Source organism: Platalea leucorodia, assembly GCF_965183815.1.
Source record: "Platalea leucorodia genome assembly, chromosome: 3".
Taxonomy (NCBI): Eukaryota; Metazoa; Chordata; class Aves; order Pelecaniformes; family Threskiornithidae; genus Platalea; species Platalea leucorodia.
The window spans coordinates 32,580,414-32,598,505 of record NC_138825.1 but is presented as its reverse complement, the minus strand read 5'-3'; the positions used below and the strand labels follow the sequence as shown (position 1 = coordinate 32,598,505).

The 18,092-nt window shown below is 38.0% G+C and overlaps 1 protein-coding gene across 2 annotated transcripts in view; it reads left to right on the top strand.

Annotated features, from left to right (window-relative positions):
* BABAM2 (BRISC and BRCA1 A complex member 2) overlaps positions 1 to 18,092 on the top strand; it is a 173,908-nt gene that overhangs the window by 140,942 nt on the left and 14,874 nt on the right. For both annotated transcript variants that reach the window (XR_014227553.1, XM_082305426.1), the window contains exon 11: positions 10,683 to 10,836. Coding sequence is in view for 1 of the 2 variants with exons in the window: in XM_082305426.1 (XP_082161552.1) it covers positions 10,683 to 10,836 (154 nt within the window). In the remaining variant the exon portion in view is untranslated. The remainder of the gene's footprint in view (positions 1 to 10,682; positions 10,837 to 18,092) is intronic.

Here is an 18,092-nt window from a genome sequence, read left to right as displayed (position 1 = left end):
CTTATACAATTGCACTTTTCAGAATAGTGAACTGTTGCTTTTTCTTATCTAATAGATATCACTAGACTACTACTACTACATGCCCAAGTGTATGACAGATAACTCATGAATTCTCAGAAAAGATGCCTGAGATAGGGGAGTGATATAATCCTATCTTATCCACTCATTTTTTGAAAAAAATAATTAGGTCACAAAAAGTCATTGACAGAGTTGGGACTTGAATACAGACTGTGGTACTTCTTCTTACTCTGTCTTGTGTCTACACATTCTGACGTCTCACATGGCATTCACAGATAGTTTTTCTCTAAGGTGAGAACTACGTTAACAGTGCGAGATACAGCAAGTTGAAAATTGCTCATAGTAGCAAGTAGAAAAAATATTTTGGTTTCAGTCTGGAAAGGAGATCATGAGCATGGGTTTCACATGGATCAGCCCTGGGTTCAATACTAGGCACTTCTTTCAGAAAAAAACAGGATGATACGGAACACCACAGGATTATTAGAGCTATGAAATGTCTAGAAGTAAGAGCTGCATCAAGAAAAGAAAGATTTTTCTGAATCCTTCTTCCCTGTCTCCTTCCTCTTTCCACCCAATGACAATTACTTTGTCACCAAAGTAAACTTTTTCTAAGAATCCATATGTGACACAGCAATCGCACACAAAGGCAGCTGCTGCATGCCTTTTATGAAATAGATAAATATATTTTACTTTTGAATAATAAGAAATACACCTTGGTTTAGAGATGGAACTGGTCACAAAGATGCTTAAAGGTCTAAATGGGGGAAGGAGGGAGTGCTTAATCTGCTTTTCTGTCTCCTTTGTCACCAGTTCCCCTGCACCATTCAGCAGCAGTTGACATTTTCCCTAGTCTTTCTTCTGCTGTTGTTGTTCCTGTAGCAGCACATCTTGTTGTCCTTAACTCCCCTTGCCAGATTCAACTCCAGGTGAGCTTTGACATTCCCAGCCCCATCTTTGCATGTGTCCACATCTCATGTGCTTCCTTTTTATGTTTGAGTTTTGTCAGGAGCTCCTTGTTCATCCACATAGGCCTCCTGCTACTACTGCTTTACTTTCTGCTCATTAGGATGGACCATTCTTGAGCTTGGAGGAGGTGATCATAGACCCCTCTTCTCTCCAGGACCATTATCCCACAGGATTCTTCCATGGGAAGAGCAAGGTCCCTGAACGGCTCAAAGTCTGCTCCCTGAAGCTTAGGGTTGTGATCCTGCTGTTCATCTCGCTTCATCCTCAAATGGAGTATTCACAAGAAAGCACCAAAAACGACTGGTAGTCTAAAAAGCGTGGCTTAAAAGAATATGTTCCACAAACTAGTTCTTTGGGTCATGAAAAGGCAATAGAAGGATAAGCCTTTAGAACTGTGAAAGGTGGCTTCAAGGGCAAAAGTGGTAAATTGTAATGTTCAGGAGTGGGAAGAAGCAATGGGCCTATACGGCAGTAAAGTAGATTTCAGTTGAGCTTTAAAAATATTTGGAGTGGCTTAGTTGGCTAGTTGAGTCAGGCAGGGTTACACTGCCTTGTAATTTGAAAGCAGTAAGCCTGCATGGAGCAGAGCTCGAAAAAACAGGATAGCATGTGTGTCAGCAAAGGGTCCTTTTGTGTCAGCAAAGGGTCCTCTTGACCTGCAGGATAATGTCACACTGATCACAGATGAGAATGAAATAAATCAGTTTCCTTTCAAATCTCAGGCAGCATTTAAAACAGGAGAAAGAACTTATTTGCAAGCCTCATAAGCTTAATAAAGTGTCAGTGAGAGAAGCTAATGTTCTTGCACAGCTGCTTTTCAGGTAAAAACATGCTTTAGAAGTCTTCGTGTCCTGCTGGAAAGTAATGTAAAACTTCTCAGAGTTTAGCAGTGCATCTCTGTACTGGGAAAGCAGAGGACAAGTTTTCGCCTTTTCTCCACCAGTTACATGTGATGGTCACCAGCCTGTGCCAAGGAAGGGCACAGCTTGCTTTTGACACCCGTAACAACTGCAACTGTATTTAAAGTACAAGCTTCAAGCAATTCAGATGGAGAAGAGGCAGCTTTTAGTAGCATCAATCTCATCAGCACTTAGAGAAGTTACTATAGAAACTGTTACAGCAGAAACAATAAAAGGAAATAAAAACGGAAGGAGGAGGGAATGAGGATCTTTGAGACTCTGAAGTAAAAATAAAGCGAAATAGATGTCACTGTCTGAAGCTAGTGAGGTAAAAATAAAAAGCCTTTCTTTTAATGAAAATAATCGTGGTTACAGGAATTAGAGAAGGAAAAGACCTGGGTAGCCATTACGCCATTTCTTTGGGCTTGATATAGGATTATGAGATATTCCATGGGATATTTTTAGGAGGTAGTCCAGTCTTGCTGTAAAACTCCAGAAGAGTATGACATAGTTGAGGTAGATGATGACACTCCAAAGCACGATGATGTTATAAAGCAGTTTTTGGGTTAAGTGATATCACTTTTTCATGGTCTTTGACCGCATAACTGGAAACTGCTTGAAGAATATCTTGATTTGATCTGTTATTTAGTTCCTCTGTAAGACTAAACAAAGAATTAGATACTCTGCAGCACATGACTGTAACTTAAGGTATTTAAACTATATTTGTCACTTTCTTTTAAAAAATGCTGGTTTTGTATGAAGGATGGGGTACTTAAAAAGAAAGATATAGGTTATGATAAAGACATGGGATATTTTTACAACCATATCATCTGCCTATGTTGAAAGAAAATTAAAACAATAGTAATCATAAATCTAGTTGCCATTGGTGCCTAGACTATATTGTAGTTCCCATTATCAGTGGAATGAGAACCACAAGATAGAACAATGTCATGCAGTCCTCTTCAAATAAAAACAGGTTACATACATCATATTTAAAAAAAACCAAAACACTAACAAACCAAAACAAAGAAAACTAAGTGTTAAATTTATTGTAGTCTCATTGAAGTCCACAAGGAAACAAATCTACTCTCTGTAATGTGTCAGAACAGTTCAGTCCATCACAAGTCATTGTTTCCATCATTCAGAAAGATTCAAGGGCTGCCTAAGAGCGCTGGAATGAAAGGTAACCACTTCTATATTTGAGACTTTGAAGCTGGCCGTTTCTGTAGATGTGATGTTGTCGTAAGACACATTAGGGAAAAGGACATACTGTTGGTGCAAAAATTTTGAGAAAAGAAGAACCAATTCTTATTTCAAATCTCGCCTGGACTAAGAATAACTGAAAGTTATTCCTGTCCAATTAAAAAAGGAAGAGGGGGAAAAAATAAGGAAAATGAGATTCCTTAAAGCATTCCTTAATGTCATGATGAACATCACCAAAGTTACTGTAAACTGGGCAATTGCCAGCGCTTTCAATAACTGCTGTCAGCAGCCTCGCATTCTGGAGGTAATGAGTTAAACCTGTGCTAAAGAAAAGGTTCTTCAGCAGTTTTCCTCTTTTCTTATCCTAGCTGAATTCTTCCTAACAACCTTCTAGTAACCTTATCTTCTAAACATCTGAGTGGGCTCCCTTCCCATTCTTGAATATTATAGTTGCTGACAAAGGTCAAGAAGATCTTGTGTTGTTATGGGGATCAATCATTTTACAAATACAGTTACAGGACTGGCTCCTTAGTGAGTTATTCTGTTGCCAGACCCATTTCCCAGTACAAAACAAGGAACTGAATTTCATATATTCACATAAATAGTCATAATCCCAAATATTGCCATTTTTCCATTATTGCAATCACATTTCAATGTTTATCTTCCATTGATTAATATTGTACATTCAGTTGATATGTAACTGATACAGTTAAGAAAAAAACGTAGTTGTCTTTTTTCATGGTACTTACTTGTAGTTTCATAGCATTTATTTGGAAGTATTTTGTATATAAGTCATCTTATTCATTTACTATATGTGTTGACTTTGCCGATGGGGTGGATATTTCCCATAGCAAGGGCAGACATAATTATTTCAAAACCAGCTGTGATTACCAGCACACCCAAAGTGCCATAAGTGCCTCAGCTAAAATTCCATAAACAGCTTTTCATTTCACATTTGAAATTTTGAAATGTTGATTTCAAAATAACATCTTCCTGCAAAGAACCTGTTTTTCTCCAGAAGTTATGTTAAAAAATTCAAATTCCTATGACTGTGGTCTGTTAACCTAAAGTCCCACACTAATGCCATTGATATGTTATTTGTCATCCTTGCTCTCTCATTCTTGCAGGACTACATCATCACGCACCAAAGCAGGATAGCTGTGGCATTTAGTAATTCTATGTGTGTTTTGAACCAAATTCACCCATTGATTTTTTGCCAGCAAAACATAGGCTAAAGGCCTTCAGCACACAAGAGTCAAGGAAAGATTCACTAGGCAAAACAGCCTCAAATCCTGCCCTGCAGAGATTTGTGCTAGCCGCTACAGTCCCCAAAATGCTTGCAGCTGAATCTGTTCAGGTTTCTCAGAAGGTACGGTGACTGGTATGATTCCTGAAAGGCCTTCTGTACTGGAATTTCTGTGTAAAAACTGAAGATAGCTGTGTTCCCTTGAAGTTAGGTGAACATTTTTCACCCATCGTACAGGCTGGCTGGAACAGTTTTCCCATAGGAGAAGTCATGCCAGAAAACCTACTAGAAATTTTCTTTCCAAAATAGAGCTTGATAGATGTGTAAGGAGCGTTATATAATATGGTATCTGTGTTACCACCGAGTTGCATTGTAAACTCACGTGGGTCTCGTCCAGATTAACACATCATGAAAACTGGAGAGCTCTGAGTTCAAGGAGCTTTTCGGTTTGAGGCAGTGCATTCAAATCCACAAGTTGTTTTTCCCAGCAGTGTGACCTCCGTTGCAAGTAAAGGCAGAGAGAACGTGAAATGCAGTGAACCAAAAAAAGAAGCAAAAAGATGATGAATATATACCAATAAGAGGCAGTTCTGGAGCCTGGAATCTGTGTTTCCTGTTTCCATTACTTACTTCATCAGAAGTACTTGAATGCAGAGGCAGTCTCTGGCCAAAGTTGGATGATAAGTAAGGAGTGAGTCAGGGGATTTTGGGAAGAGAACGGATAGTATCAGGCTAAGATTGTTCAGTGTTCTCTGGAGATCTGGGTTTGGCACATCTTCCCTGTACCCTTCTTGTTCTTCTGGTGAAATAATTTAAACAAAACTTTTCACGTGTCCAGTAATCATTGATTCTGAAGTACCTCCTATGGCAGTCAACATTGGAAGTTGTGTTTGGCTATATAAAGTATTATCTACTGTTAAGTCTCAGAAGAACTGGGTCCCACAGGCTGGCACTCAGCATCGGTAGGCAGGTTGACTGTCCTTCATTCCCAGTCTGGAATCCCTAAATAGCCTCTCAGCTCACAAAGGTGCCGTGAAACAATTTTTAAAGTATTTTTTGTAGCTGTCATCATCTCTTATGATGATTAGAATCATCACATTAAAAAGCTCATGCAGAAATGAATACATATTTAATTAGAGCAAGGCTTCAGCATTGTACAGTAAATAAATTCAGAGGGGTAGAGTCTGTCAGAGGGGGTAAACCAGAACAGTGTCTCCTTTGGCCAGCTCTGTCCAGCCTGGGAACTGAACTGGAGGGAATACTCTTACCTTGTGTTTGAAGGCTGCTCTGTAAAACAAGCAGAGATTGAACTAAGGTTGTGCAGGCCATGAAATCTTGTAAAAGTAGCAATCTCAGCAGTAAAATATCCAGATCAGCCAGTGTTCATGAGTGCAAAACAAATTACAGGAGCAATAAGCGGCAGCCAATTCAAGCATCCTGAATGTTAATAAGATAACCAGTGTAGTATCATCCAAACATTACAACAGTGCGTAACGTTCAGTAAGTAAATGTTGACTTCTGTGAAAACAAATACCTAGATTTATCCAGTGCCATACAAAGGATGAATAAACCTTTTCTCTAGAACAGGGGAACAGTATATGGAAAATTTTCTAAATATTACTGTCTAAGTACTTTGAAATATTTGTATGGTCAGCATGCATTGCAAGCATGGTTTTGTTTTCACTTCTCTCTGATACTTAAAGGCAGGGAGGGGAGCACTGTGGTAAACCTGCCTTTTTCTTCCGAGCATTTTTCCTTCAGAAACCTTATAGCAGCACTGGTACATGCTTTTGCTGAGACATCCCTTCCACATTTCATACTCTGTTTAAAAAGCTATAAAATTAGATGCTAAAGATACTATTCCAAACTTAATAAGACTGTTGAAATCAACTCTGTAGTTGTTGACATACGCTTAACAAACTCGGTAACCTGTTCCACATCTCAGATGGTTTTCTTTAAGAAAATGAACAATTAAACCTTGCTGATTTATTGCACAGTTTTTTAGTTATTAATGAATCAGGATTTTGGCTTTAAGATAACTATGTTTTGAATATATGTATACATTATATGCTAACTAAGTCAAGAGAAGCAAATTTATGTGTTACTTCTTGCTAGTTTCTTATGTTTCAAAAAGAGAGCAACTTCAACTATTTATAAACTGTAATTAAGTTTCTTTACAACATGACTCATTCTCAACAAGCAAGTCCTTTTTCTTTTGCGTTCTTATGAACCGTGTGGGAAAATTAGGGTTCAGTCACCAAAGAATTTACTCAATGCTTAATTACCCAAAACAGCCCTCCAAGTTCTGCTCATGTAGAGCTTTCATAAAGACGTGATTTTCCCCGCACTATGGCCTACTAAAACTTGACTTTTAAAAAATGATCTGTAAATTGTAACATAGGAGAAAGCAGTGTTTTACTATGGTATTGGCTTCTTCAGTCTGCTTCTTCGAGCTCCTCTTATATTAACAGTGTGATGCTTAGGAAAGCCAAAGTAAGAAATCATCAGGATTAAATTACTTTGAGCATGAAACTGAATTAGAAAGCTTTACTTTCCTGAATGAGCTAATTGTTTAAATTTTCCAAAGGAAATGTTTCTATTTCTGTGAGAGAAGGGGTAAATGGGACTTCCTCTGACATAATTTTCATTTTAAATCTGAGTTTGACAGCAAGATTTTTAACTTCATAACCAAATATTACTGCTTAACTGCATGACTTGTATAAGCTTGCTAGTTGAAGTGACTCACTTACGTAGATGAAGTTATTTTTAGGGAGATAATTTGCCCTGTTTAGAAGAGAGGAAAAAAGGGAGAGAGAGTCCTACTAAGAGCTAGATCCCTCATTATAGTTTACAGAGCTCGTGAACCCAGCATCCAAGCAAAAGATGACTAAGCAAGGGGTCTATTGGTACTTTCAGGAATTTACAGACATGAGTCATCTGCTTATTTTCTGCAGACATATCACCAGGGTACTTTGTGAGTCAGCTGTTATTTGGAAATAGTTCTTGTATTCCACATGAATGCGTTTCTGTAGTTCTTAGGTAACCAGCATGCCAAACCAAAGTGGGCTTTTATAGTTTGCCTTGTTCAGGTGTTGATTTACAAAAGCGGTGCATTGTTTTTAACTGTGATGCATTTTTCATGACAAAGTGTAAATGTTGTCTGGGATGTAATTATGGTAACACTTACCTTTGCCACCTTACGTATCGCATGCAGGCAGATCTGGTTTTGTATTAATGCACAGATTGCGAGTCAGATTGCCTGTATGACCAGGTAAAAAGAAAAATCTTCTCTATCAACCTGTGTGACTATGAGCAGAATTTGACCTTTTATCTTCAAAGCACCTTGCTAGCGTCGATTACCAATGGCATTTGCTTACTTTTCATGTACGATAAAATGCTTCACCCCAAATCCAAGCATTCTGTGCACTCACCGTGTCAATGGATGGGCATCCACTGCGACGGAAGTGAGTTCTAGCCTTCCCTTCCTACTGCTGAAATAATAGCTGGCTACCTTGAGATGTGTATAACACGTTACAACTCAAGGCTGTTTCCTGTTTACTGGTCTTTTAGGTGTGGTGGTGTTCCAGAATTAGGGACAGGTTTTTTTACTTGGTCTGGACTCATCTCACACCTTGTATTAAGGAACACTTGGGTTAGAAAAATGGGAGACTGGCGATTTTAGGTGAAGGGTAGTGTTATTAATCAAAGGCAGGTCAAGTTTTTCAAAACTCTACTTGCAGTTCAGGATGATACTGATGTTGGCCAGATGTGGGATGCACAATTCTAAATCTAATTTGATTATCTGATTGAACAGTTTATAATGTAAGTAATTGCTGAAAATTCCAGTACAGGTTTTCATTAATAAGAGAAGAAAATGTTTTCTGTTTTATTTTGGTGATACTGGTGTTGGAAAAATATTTTTATAAAAGAAAGGCTTCTTGTAATGAATGGAAGTGTCTCTGTAGTGATAGCAATGTCTTGATTATCCATTTAAACAGCATTTCTAGTGCTAGATACTTTCTCTTAAGTGCAAACCTTTAGTTTTAGGTAACAGGAGGAAAACTGCTGCTGCTTGCCCCTGTTATGTAGACAGAGGTTTTCAAAGGAAAGTTAATGAAAGTTAGAAATTCTAAAGTAAAAAGTTAAGTATAAGGACTGAACTATTACTGGAGTGTTTTGCTAAGGTTTGTTATTCCTTTCACACAGTGATAAAATGCACAAGCATACAGAGTAGTTTTCCTTTAAGGAGTTGATACTTAGGAAGGAAAAAGATGCACTAGAGGAACAGAGTTTAAGTGCTCAGAGCTGAAGAAGTATATTTATAACATTAAAACGGAGAGCCTGTCTCCTTGCTTCGTACTCTTTTCCACGGTGAAATCCTTCAGAGGCTGCGGCACACACGTACCATCTGCGAGGGGAGGAGACAGCTTGCTTGCTGATAAATGGGCTCGATACACCAATGTTTTTCAGGGTTGTTATTTAATAATCATGTTCTAAAGAGGAATTTGATGGGGCAATCTTTGAATCTAACCTTTGTTACAGAAGTGATCTGCCCTCAGATTAACAGAACTCTGCCTATGTCATTACCACTTAAATATCTGCTGGAAGCTGCTGTGTGAACTGAGTCACCAGGACTCGGGGAGTTATCACGTGTAGCTCAGACACTGGGTCATGAACTGAGCAAACGCTGTCGTCCACAGTGATTTGTTGTATTTTGAGACTACAGCTGGAATATCACATTCAGTTTTGCGTACTTCACGGATACAAACAGTTTTACTCCTAGAGCTTGGAGGGTAATTCAGGGAAAAGGGAGCTATGGTTTGGCTTATGCACGTCCAAGTATTCAGACATGATGAGAAAAACTGAAAAATGAAGGGACTAGCAGGATGATAGCATGGGATTTAGAAAAATAAAATCTGTCTTACACTGATGTCTCAGTCTATCAGCAGAGATTTCAAAAGCAATGCTCCATGAAGTGTTTAAAAGTAGAAAATATAATGCATTACCAAGTGTACTGGAGGGGAGATCCTGTTCCACCTGAGGATGGGTTCAGTCCTGTAATGTTCCTTTCTCTGTCTTAAAATTCTGTTTGTAGTGATTTTGCCACATGCTTTGGCTCCTACTTCAGCTTTTACAACCTGTTTATTAAGTTAGGAGTCTTTCCTTCTATTTAAAAAGAACTGTGAAGCCACAGAGAATACTGAGAACCCAGGCTCATATGAATGAATTATAATCTTATGAATTTATTTCGCTCATTGCTACACCAATAGGAAAAATGATTTAAGATTTACAAGGAGTTACTGTTCCATTGTAGTGTTCTTTCATTGTGCAGAATTAAAGAGTTGTGATTTGGAGGATAGCAAAAACTACAGTCGTAGGTGCTTTGTAAATTAAATCTACACCGTTAAAACAAATGCACATCCTTCTAATCTTGGTATTAGATTAGACAGTTAATGTAAATAATTCAAGTCTGTTGTCATAACTCAGTTTAACTATAGATTTCTGAAGCCTCCTGAAATTAAAAGTAGTCCAAGAAAATCTTAAGTATAAATCTAGCAATGAAAAAGTTAAGTTAAAAACCAGTTTCTGACCATATTATTAACTGTTGTAGACTATTTTATTGTTCTGCCAGACCTAGATGATCATGAGACAGTGATAAGCAAAGGGAACTAAGAGGTTCTGATTTTTATTTTTAGTGAGATATTTTGGGTATTAATGACTTCGCAGTGTGTTTTTGGTTTTGGGGGTGTTTTTTTTGTCTAACAGATGACGGCAAGTTGAGATCGTTTCCAGCTCATGTGACTGAATCTTTCTACATCCTTTATCAAGTCATTTAACCACTTTAAGTCTCAGACAGCTATAAAATGAGAATGATAATGGGTTTGATGTCCATGGGGGTACTAAAATGAATTGGCTAATGAAGATAAAGAGAAATTTGTTTCTTGAATGGAAAGCATAAACAGAATGTATTTTGTGGAATTTTGAAAGGGAAAATTTCGCTATAAAGGAAAATATTGCATTAATTTTTCTATAACAAAATAATCATGGTGTAAATGTTATGATTAGCATAGAAATACTCTAGCTAAACATTTTTTTAATTATGTAATTTACAAAACTGTTTTGATAAAGCAAACTGTCTCATACAGCAATATGTTGGAATCATTACTTATAAGAAATGCAGAAGTATATTTTAGAAGTAATCATCAATTTCTCCTGTTCTGTCACCTTTAAATCAACAGAAAGGAATGATATATTCCCAGTAAAAAAAAAAAAAAAAAGGAAAAAAACCTGCAATGTTGTAATTCTATGACTTTTTTCTTTTTTTTCTCTTTCCTTCTTTTTAATTTCAGTTGACCTACCCCTCTACTTTCCTCGAGACCAACCAACGCTAACGTTTCAGTCCGTCTACCACTTCACTAACAGTGGCCAGCTGTACTCCCAGGCCCAGAAGAATTACCCTTACAGCCCCCGCTGGGATGGCAATGAAATGGCCAAGAGAGCAAAGTAAGTCACATTGCTGTTTCCTACTAAATATTCCATTTGTTACATGGTCACCTGTTGATAGAAATTTCATGGATTTAACTGTACATTTCCAGCATTATAAAAGCTGAACCTGTTTTTGTTCTCATATAGTCCTAGCATTTCCCACATATGAGTATAGGCGGATACTTTATTAATTATGCTTATTACATTAGTGCCAGAGGACTGCTCAAAAGAAGACTCTTTCTGCTAGACGTTGTACGGGCACAGAGTGAGGACAATCTCTGCACCAAAGAGCTTTCAATCTAAGTAGACAAGATAGCCCCCAGCAGGAGTAATCTGCATGATAGCAGTCAGTCAGGGTAACTCCATGGTTTTGTGTTGGCATCAGGGAGGACCCTGAAAGGGAAGCATGTGAGATGGGGGAAGAAAAACCTGAAAGATCTGGAATAAGGCTGTAATAAAAAGACACAGGAGAACAGGAGGAGGTAGAGCAAACCACCAGCATAGGAGGCAGTCCTATCAGAACATGAGAAAGTTATCTGAAAGTCTGAATATCTCTTTCTTTACTGTTTTTTCTGTTGGCTAGAAACAGAACTCTTTCCTCTGCAGTTTTTCTGCAAGCCCTTGTTTCAGACTGGGGAGACACCGCTTCAGTCCGAGTATCCCTTTAGTTAAAGATGACAGGACAGCCTCTCCAGAGTGGTTCTGTTGCAAGGGCAAGCTGCCCTGGGCAGCGGTGCCCTTTCTGTATACTAGATGTTATCCCTGTCTTCTAATGAAGCAAAACAGATTTTACCTGAATGGAGCAATATGGACAACGGCCTTGCTGCAGTATTTCAATTTTGCAAAGTGTAAGAATATTAGAACAGCAAGAGATTTAAGCAGGCTGATTATCAGTTATTCAGCATGTAAAAGCATCAAACTGCATAAATAACAAGGCATATTGGGATGAATGTTTTGAATGACAATCAGAAGATTAAATTAAATTAGCAAAGATGCATAAATAAAAGTCGAATGAAACCAGTTCAAGCTGAGTAAATCAAATGAATGGCATGGTCAGAGACTGATTGTAATTTGGAAATGATGGAAGCAAACAACAATTGACTGAAGCATTTGCAGATTTTATACTAATTTAAATTTTATGGAGAACATCAAGTAACATTTGATTTTGGATTTTGATGCATTGTAATAGAAATTCTTATGCTAGTATTTGGTTTTACTACCATACTGTCTAGGAGAGCCATTTCTTGATCAAATATGATTTTTTTTTTTTGGTGGACTTCTTTTTTTTTTTTCTCTAGCAGAATATTATGAGTAGTTTGTTTAAAAAAAAATGAAACAATAACTGGAAGCATTACTGTGGCTTTTTTTATCACTGTACTACAAAATGCATTTCTTTTGCAGCTGGAAGCTTACAAGTACCTATGTGCTGTCTGCTAAGTGCATTCATTTATGAGTGGGTGTATACAAATGGACTTCTCTGCCCTGCACTTGAAATTTAGAAGTATTATAACAGGTCCTTTAAAAAGCACTAAATGTGTACAGTTATTATCACATGTACGTTTTGTGAGGTTATTCACTCTTATGTTTGAGCCTTTGCATTTAAGTTTTACACTGGATACGTAACATGAGAAAGACGATGAGAAGCGGGGGAAGAAAGTATGCTGCAATGTCTGAAATAACTGTCATTGAGCTGCAAAGAGACGGAGAAACTGCTCTAGTTAAAAGCGCTTTGCTTGCAGGAACAACTAGTGATTCCTGAGTAGGTACCATAAATAAATCTGTATAAAGAAAAGTATGATGTTATGATACATGTTAGCGTGTTTTAAGAAAGATTTTTAACACAATTGAGCACCTTATGTAAACAGCGTTTAAAATATTTGCTAGGGCTTCTTAGAATAGGTTAGTGTGTTTCGACACAACCAAATAATTTTTCATTCTACTTTATTTTTACTGTAGTCATCTTATGGACCGAGTATATGGGAATATATGTAGGTATATAGGAAAGCATTCTGATTAAATATATTAGTTCAAGCACCATGTCAAAACATCCTAAAGAAAAACGGAAAAGAAGGATACATGATTTAGCCTCGAGAAGCCACGTAATTCTGCTCAGCTGAAGTAAATTTAGCCCTGGATAAATCAGAGACAACTTGTTTGTGTTTCTAAATATTATCTATTAGGTTTTGCTTATATGTAGTCTTTTCCCCCCTTAGCCAAATGGTCTCCCAAGTGCTTAGCATCCTTTGAGACAAAACAGCTCTGTTTAGCTTTGTGGCCCTACTGTTCTAAGGCCACGGGATCTCCCACTTGACATTCTGATATCTGACAAAATTCTCCGCCCTTATTCTCAGACACTTGAGGGATCAGTTTACACCATCTTCCTCACTGTAGCTTGAGACACCGTCAAGGCAGGCTTTTGCTTGCTCTTGGACCAGCTGGGTTCATTAGCTGTCCAGTCATGTACTGAATGAAGTATGTATACCATATTGCTTTGTAGGTTACAGAAGCACCACCAAGTTTGAAATACCGTCACTCAAGAGATTTCCTAATCCTCAGTTTTGGCAAGCCCTGCCTCTGTTTTCAGCAGCTCAATACAGCCTGCTTATTCACGGGCAGAGCTGTCATAAGTTCATGCCAAAGGGGCTTTGATTCTGTGCCCAGCCTTCTCCCAGGGTTGGGTTTGGCTTGGTTTTTTGTTTTGTTGGTTTTTTTTTTTTTTCCAAACAGGTGAGCCCATCCAATTCCTTCAACTCAGGGGCTAAACTTGAAAGTCTTGGTATCCTTGCTTATCTTTGTGGCCCCCAGCAGAGGTAGGCATCTCTTTTGAAGTTAGGACTTAACCCTTTGCTGTAGCCTTGAGACAATCAGTAGTAATTATAAGTAGGAGCAAAATTACTCCCCTAAAATACATACATATAGAAGTAGATTGTATGCATTCACACTTAGACACATATCACCTAAATCTAAAAGGCAAATTCTCAAATCAGAGTATCAGTTTAGCAGGATCTTTTTCATTCACAGAGAAAAACTGCTTGTGTTCTTGCTGAAGTAATTGGACCAATTTGTGCCTGTCTGATAAAGTCCATGAAATCGAGTTTCTCTTTCTCTGTGTCCTCTTAAGCAGTTTTTAAAATCACCTGGCTCCTTTGAGGCCCACTGACTTAGATTCCTCGCTGAGAGATAGCATCTAGTAACTGAAGCTTGCTGTTGTCTTGGCCCAGGGATTGCCCTCTGGCTTGATTTAATTCTAAGGGACAAATCAAGTCCTGATTAAATCATGGGATTCCGAATGCCTCCAGATTGCTTGTTTCTCAACTAAACGCAAAATTTTAACCTGTTTCTCCAGCTAGAAACAGGGGAAACCAAAAATATTAAAATTTTCTTACAAGCTGCGGAGATGCCGTTTCCTCTCAGTTCACATCTCAGGCTTTGCCTCTCTTAGGTCATTTATTTATATGTCTGTGGCCTTCTGCGTAAGCAGCTTCTCCAAAAGATTTGGTCCTAAAATACAATAGCAAGCCTAAGAAAATACAGTAAATTATGGAAAGTTAGCAGCCTTGTTTGTGGTGTACGTGTGAAGTAAAACATCTCTGTGCGGTTTCCATGGGAAAGCTCTCTTGTTTTTTGCTTAAATAGGCATTCAAGCGTACATAAATGGAGTCTTTAAAGAACATGCAGACACTAAGCCTGGGATTTTATGAAGGAATACTGTAAATAAAGCTTGTTTGTTTATACAAATTAAGTTCAGTTCTTAGATGCACTCTGGCCCAATTTCTGTCCGACCCAGTGCTGCTCTGTAGACTTAGGTCATACTTCAGGGAGAGCAAGTCAGGACTCAGTTTACTCTTTTATCCTACATAAATCCACCTACTCGTCATTAAAAATAGCAGGAGGATGGAAAACTGGTATCACAATAAAAAGTTGTTCCGAGGCTTCCTATTCTTTTTCCAATGTGACTGATAAAACTGGTTTCTGAATAACATTGTTGTCCCTGGCCATTCACCGGTGTTTGCTGAATGTGGTGTTAATTTTACATATCCGTCAGGGCTCTGTAAGGGTGAAAGCTTAAAAGGGCTCAAGTGCTCTCAACTGTATATTGGCTGTTGCTCTGCCGTAAGGTCAAGTGCAGCTTAAGATTATATGCAGACGCATCTTGTGGGAGCTACGTATGTATCACCAGTGTGGCTGCAGCTACGGCTCGTGCTCAGCGCAAGCGTGCTATGATTAGAAAGTGTCAGGCTGGTGCACTGGGCCGTAGCATTTTCAGCCTCATCAATACCTTTTCCTTGAATATTTTAAAATTAGAAGATGTGTATCATGTGAAGATGCTAGTTGCTATTTGGCTGAAATGGTTGCTTTAAGCTTTAATGTTCCCTGGCAAGGAGAGGAAATACATCTTTTGGTCTAATAAAAAAGATATTTGAAAAAAAGGATAATTTTGGTCTTGCTGTTTAGACGAACTCAGTTGTAATATGTCAAAGACTTGCTGTTGCATTCAGTATATTTTGAGTGCCCTAATGATTTTTTTTTTTATATTGACATTAACCAGTTTTTCAACTCATCCTTTGTTTTTTTAATTATCAAGTCAGAATTCTTTCACATTTTAGGCAGAATGTCTATGACTACATTTTGCATTCTTTCAAAGTAACAGGTTTCCCTGTTTCCTTGAAACTTTTGGTTTCTACCTCTGCTACCTTGAATCTCACTATAAAGTTTACATGTAAACATTGTAGCTTTTTTATAATCTTCTCTCTCCCTGATAGGTGTAATTAAGGTAATAAATCATTTGTTACTATTCGGGTTGTATTTCAGTATTGTTCCTGCTTATTTGTAAAAGTAGCAAATTGTATTTTCACATATTACATGATTTTCATGGACATTAGGCATCTTTAAAGAGTGGATTTCCAAAAACTAACTCGTTTGCATTCACATTCTGCTCAGAAAGCTTTTTCCTTGGCTGCCTGGCCCTGGCTCTGCTGCATGTTACCTTAAACTTAAGAAGAAATTTAGAAAAACAAGAGTAGGGATCAGAAGCACAAAACATAGGGACATCATCCTTCCCTACGCGTTTGTGTCTTTGTCTCTGAAGGTTTGCAAGGCTCAGAGGATTCTTTTCAGAGAAGAGCACTGGGGTAGGTACAAACTAAGGGGTGCGGTGCTGAGCTGTGTTGCTTGTTTACTCTTTGATTTTCGATAGTCTCGCATCAGAAACTGAACAAAAGTGATTTCCTTGCCTGAAATCAAGTAAGGCTGACATTTTGTTGCCACTGGTGGGCTCTTTTTCAGAACACAAAAGGGCCAATATGCTGTGACAGCCATAGCGAGAAGACATGTGGTGACCGAGCCGTGTGAAGCTTACAAAGAAGTTAATTTGATTTTATAGACCAGTAAATCAAAACTCTGATTTTCTGTGGGAGTGTCAGCTGATCAAAATTACATGTGCAAAGTAGAAAGACAAATAGAAAAAATTATGTTTTGTTAAAGTACTTAATGATTGTATTTGTCCCTGTAACATGTTCTGCAGTTGATTTACCAGCAAACCTTAATAACAAAATTATTTTGATTATAAGATATAATAGACAGAATAGGTACGGCTTTTAATTAGAATTTTCCCAGGATATTGTTTAGTTGGATTTGTTTTGGGGTTTTTGTTTGTGGCTTTTTTTTTTTTTTTACATTGTTCCTCTGCATACAGTCAGAGTACAGTGCATACACATGATAGTCGCCCTTCTTGAGCCATATTTTTCATGTACTTTTCTTTAAATGTCTCCTTGGATAATTAAGTCTGACTCGTAAGTTATGGTATGTTAGTTTCTGACAGGTGCCTGCCAGGGATCTTCAGTGCTGTCATGCATTATGTGGATTTCAGCCAAGACAGAAGGGCCTGGGTATTTGTTTCTGGTCACTTCTCATTAAAGCTTTGACTGTGGGAAAAGAAAAACAACTATTTAAAGAAGAGGAGTATAGGTGCTATAGGAATTGCACAGAAATAAAATCTGTTAGGCAACTAGTTTTTCTGTGTTTTTATATAGACATTATGTATATGTGTGAACTGTACATATGTGCGTTTTGGTATATAGTAAATATTCTTTCTGCAAAAAAGGATTCATATATTGACAAGAGAAATGCACAGAAGAGATTGGAGGAGTTGGCTTGGTAGAAGTGGAATATAATAGCACTTTGCTGGAAGACAACTGCTTTGTAGGAATTAAAGGCTAGAATTTAATGTAGGTGGTTCTTAGATAACCAGGGTTAGGTGTTGTTCCAGAAATATTATGATAAACTGTCTGATTTGGCTTCATTAAAGAACGCAATTATACATTTACCAAAGCTGCGAGATCTATATTAGAGAGTGGAATTAGAGTTAGGAACTGATGCAAAAAGATGTCCTTCCTTGCTTGAGAGAAAAGGGTAGAGAGAAATACATGGTTTTGGAAGGAGCTGAGGTTTAGTAGCCCAGATAAATACTGTTGCTTGATCAATTACAAAATAAACAGCTAAGTAAAAATAGCAGGTGAGCTCCATGGTCTTGTCTTTTGGGTAGTATTTGTAATTGCTCTGTTAAACACAAAGAATGGTCATACTAGGTCAAACTCAATATTCATTTAGCCCAGTATCATGCCTCTGTTGATAGGCAGTAGCCGATGCCTGTGGAAGAGCATGGCAGAGCACGTAGTTGTATTTTCCTGGCATGTTCTACCATCTTCAAGGATTTCTGTATCCAGAATTGGTACATTTCTGCTCAATAGCTCTACCTAGCTTTCCTTCTCTTTGGTTGCTTTTTGAACCCACATCATAACATCACAAAATTCTGTGGCAAGGGATTGCACAGATAACGTGTGGTATGAAGAACAAGCTTTGTCAGCTTTTTGCATTCCTACCGCCTGCTAGCTCCAGTTGTTACCCCCTAACCCTTGTATGAAAAGAGGCAGCAAATAATTAATCCACTGATCCCCTCCATAACCTTTATGATTTTATGAACCTCTTCAAGTCTCTTCTGTCACCTTTTCTCCTGTTCTGTGCACTCCTTCCTTCTACAGAACATTTCCATGTTTCTGATTGCCCTTGTCCCGCTTCTTTATCCCTTTACTATTTCTGTCATATTCTTTCTGGTTTTTGTGTATGTAAAATTAAGTCTTTTTCCTCACATGTGTCCCTCTCATGTTTGTCAATATTGACTTTTCACCTGATATTTTATCTCCCAGTCTCCCAGTGCTGTAAGAGCCATCTGCAGTTCCTCATAATTGTGTGTTTTTTCCTTCCCTGACTAAATT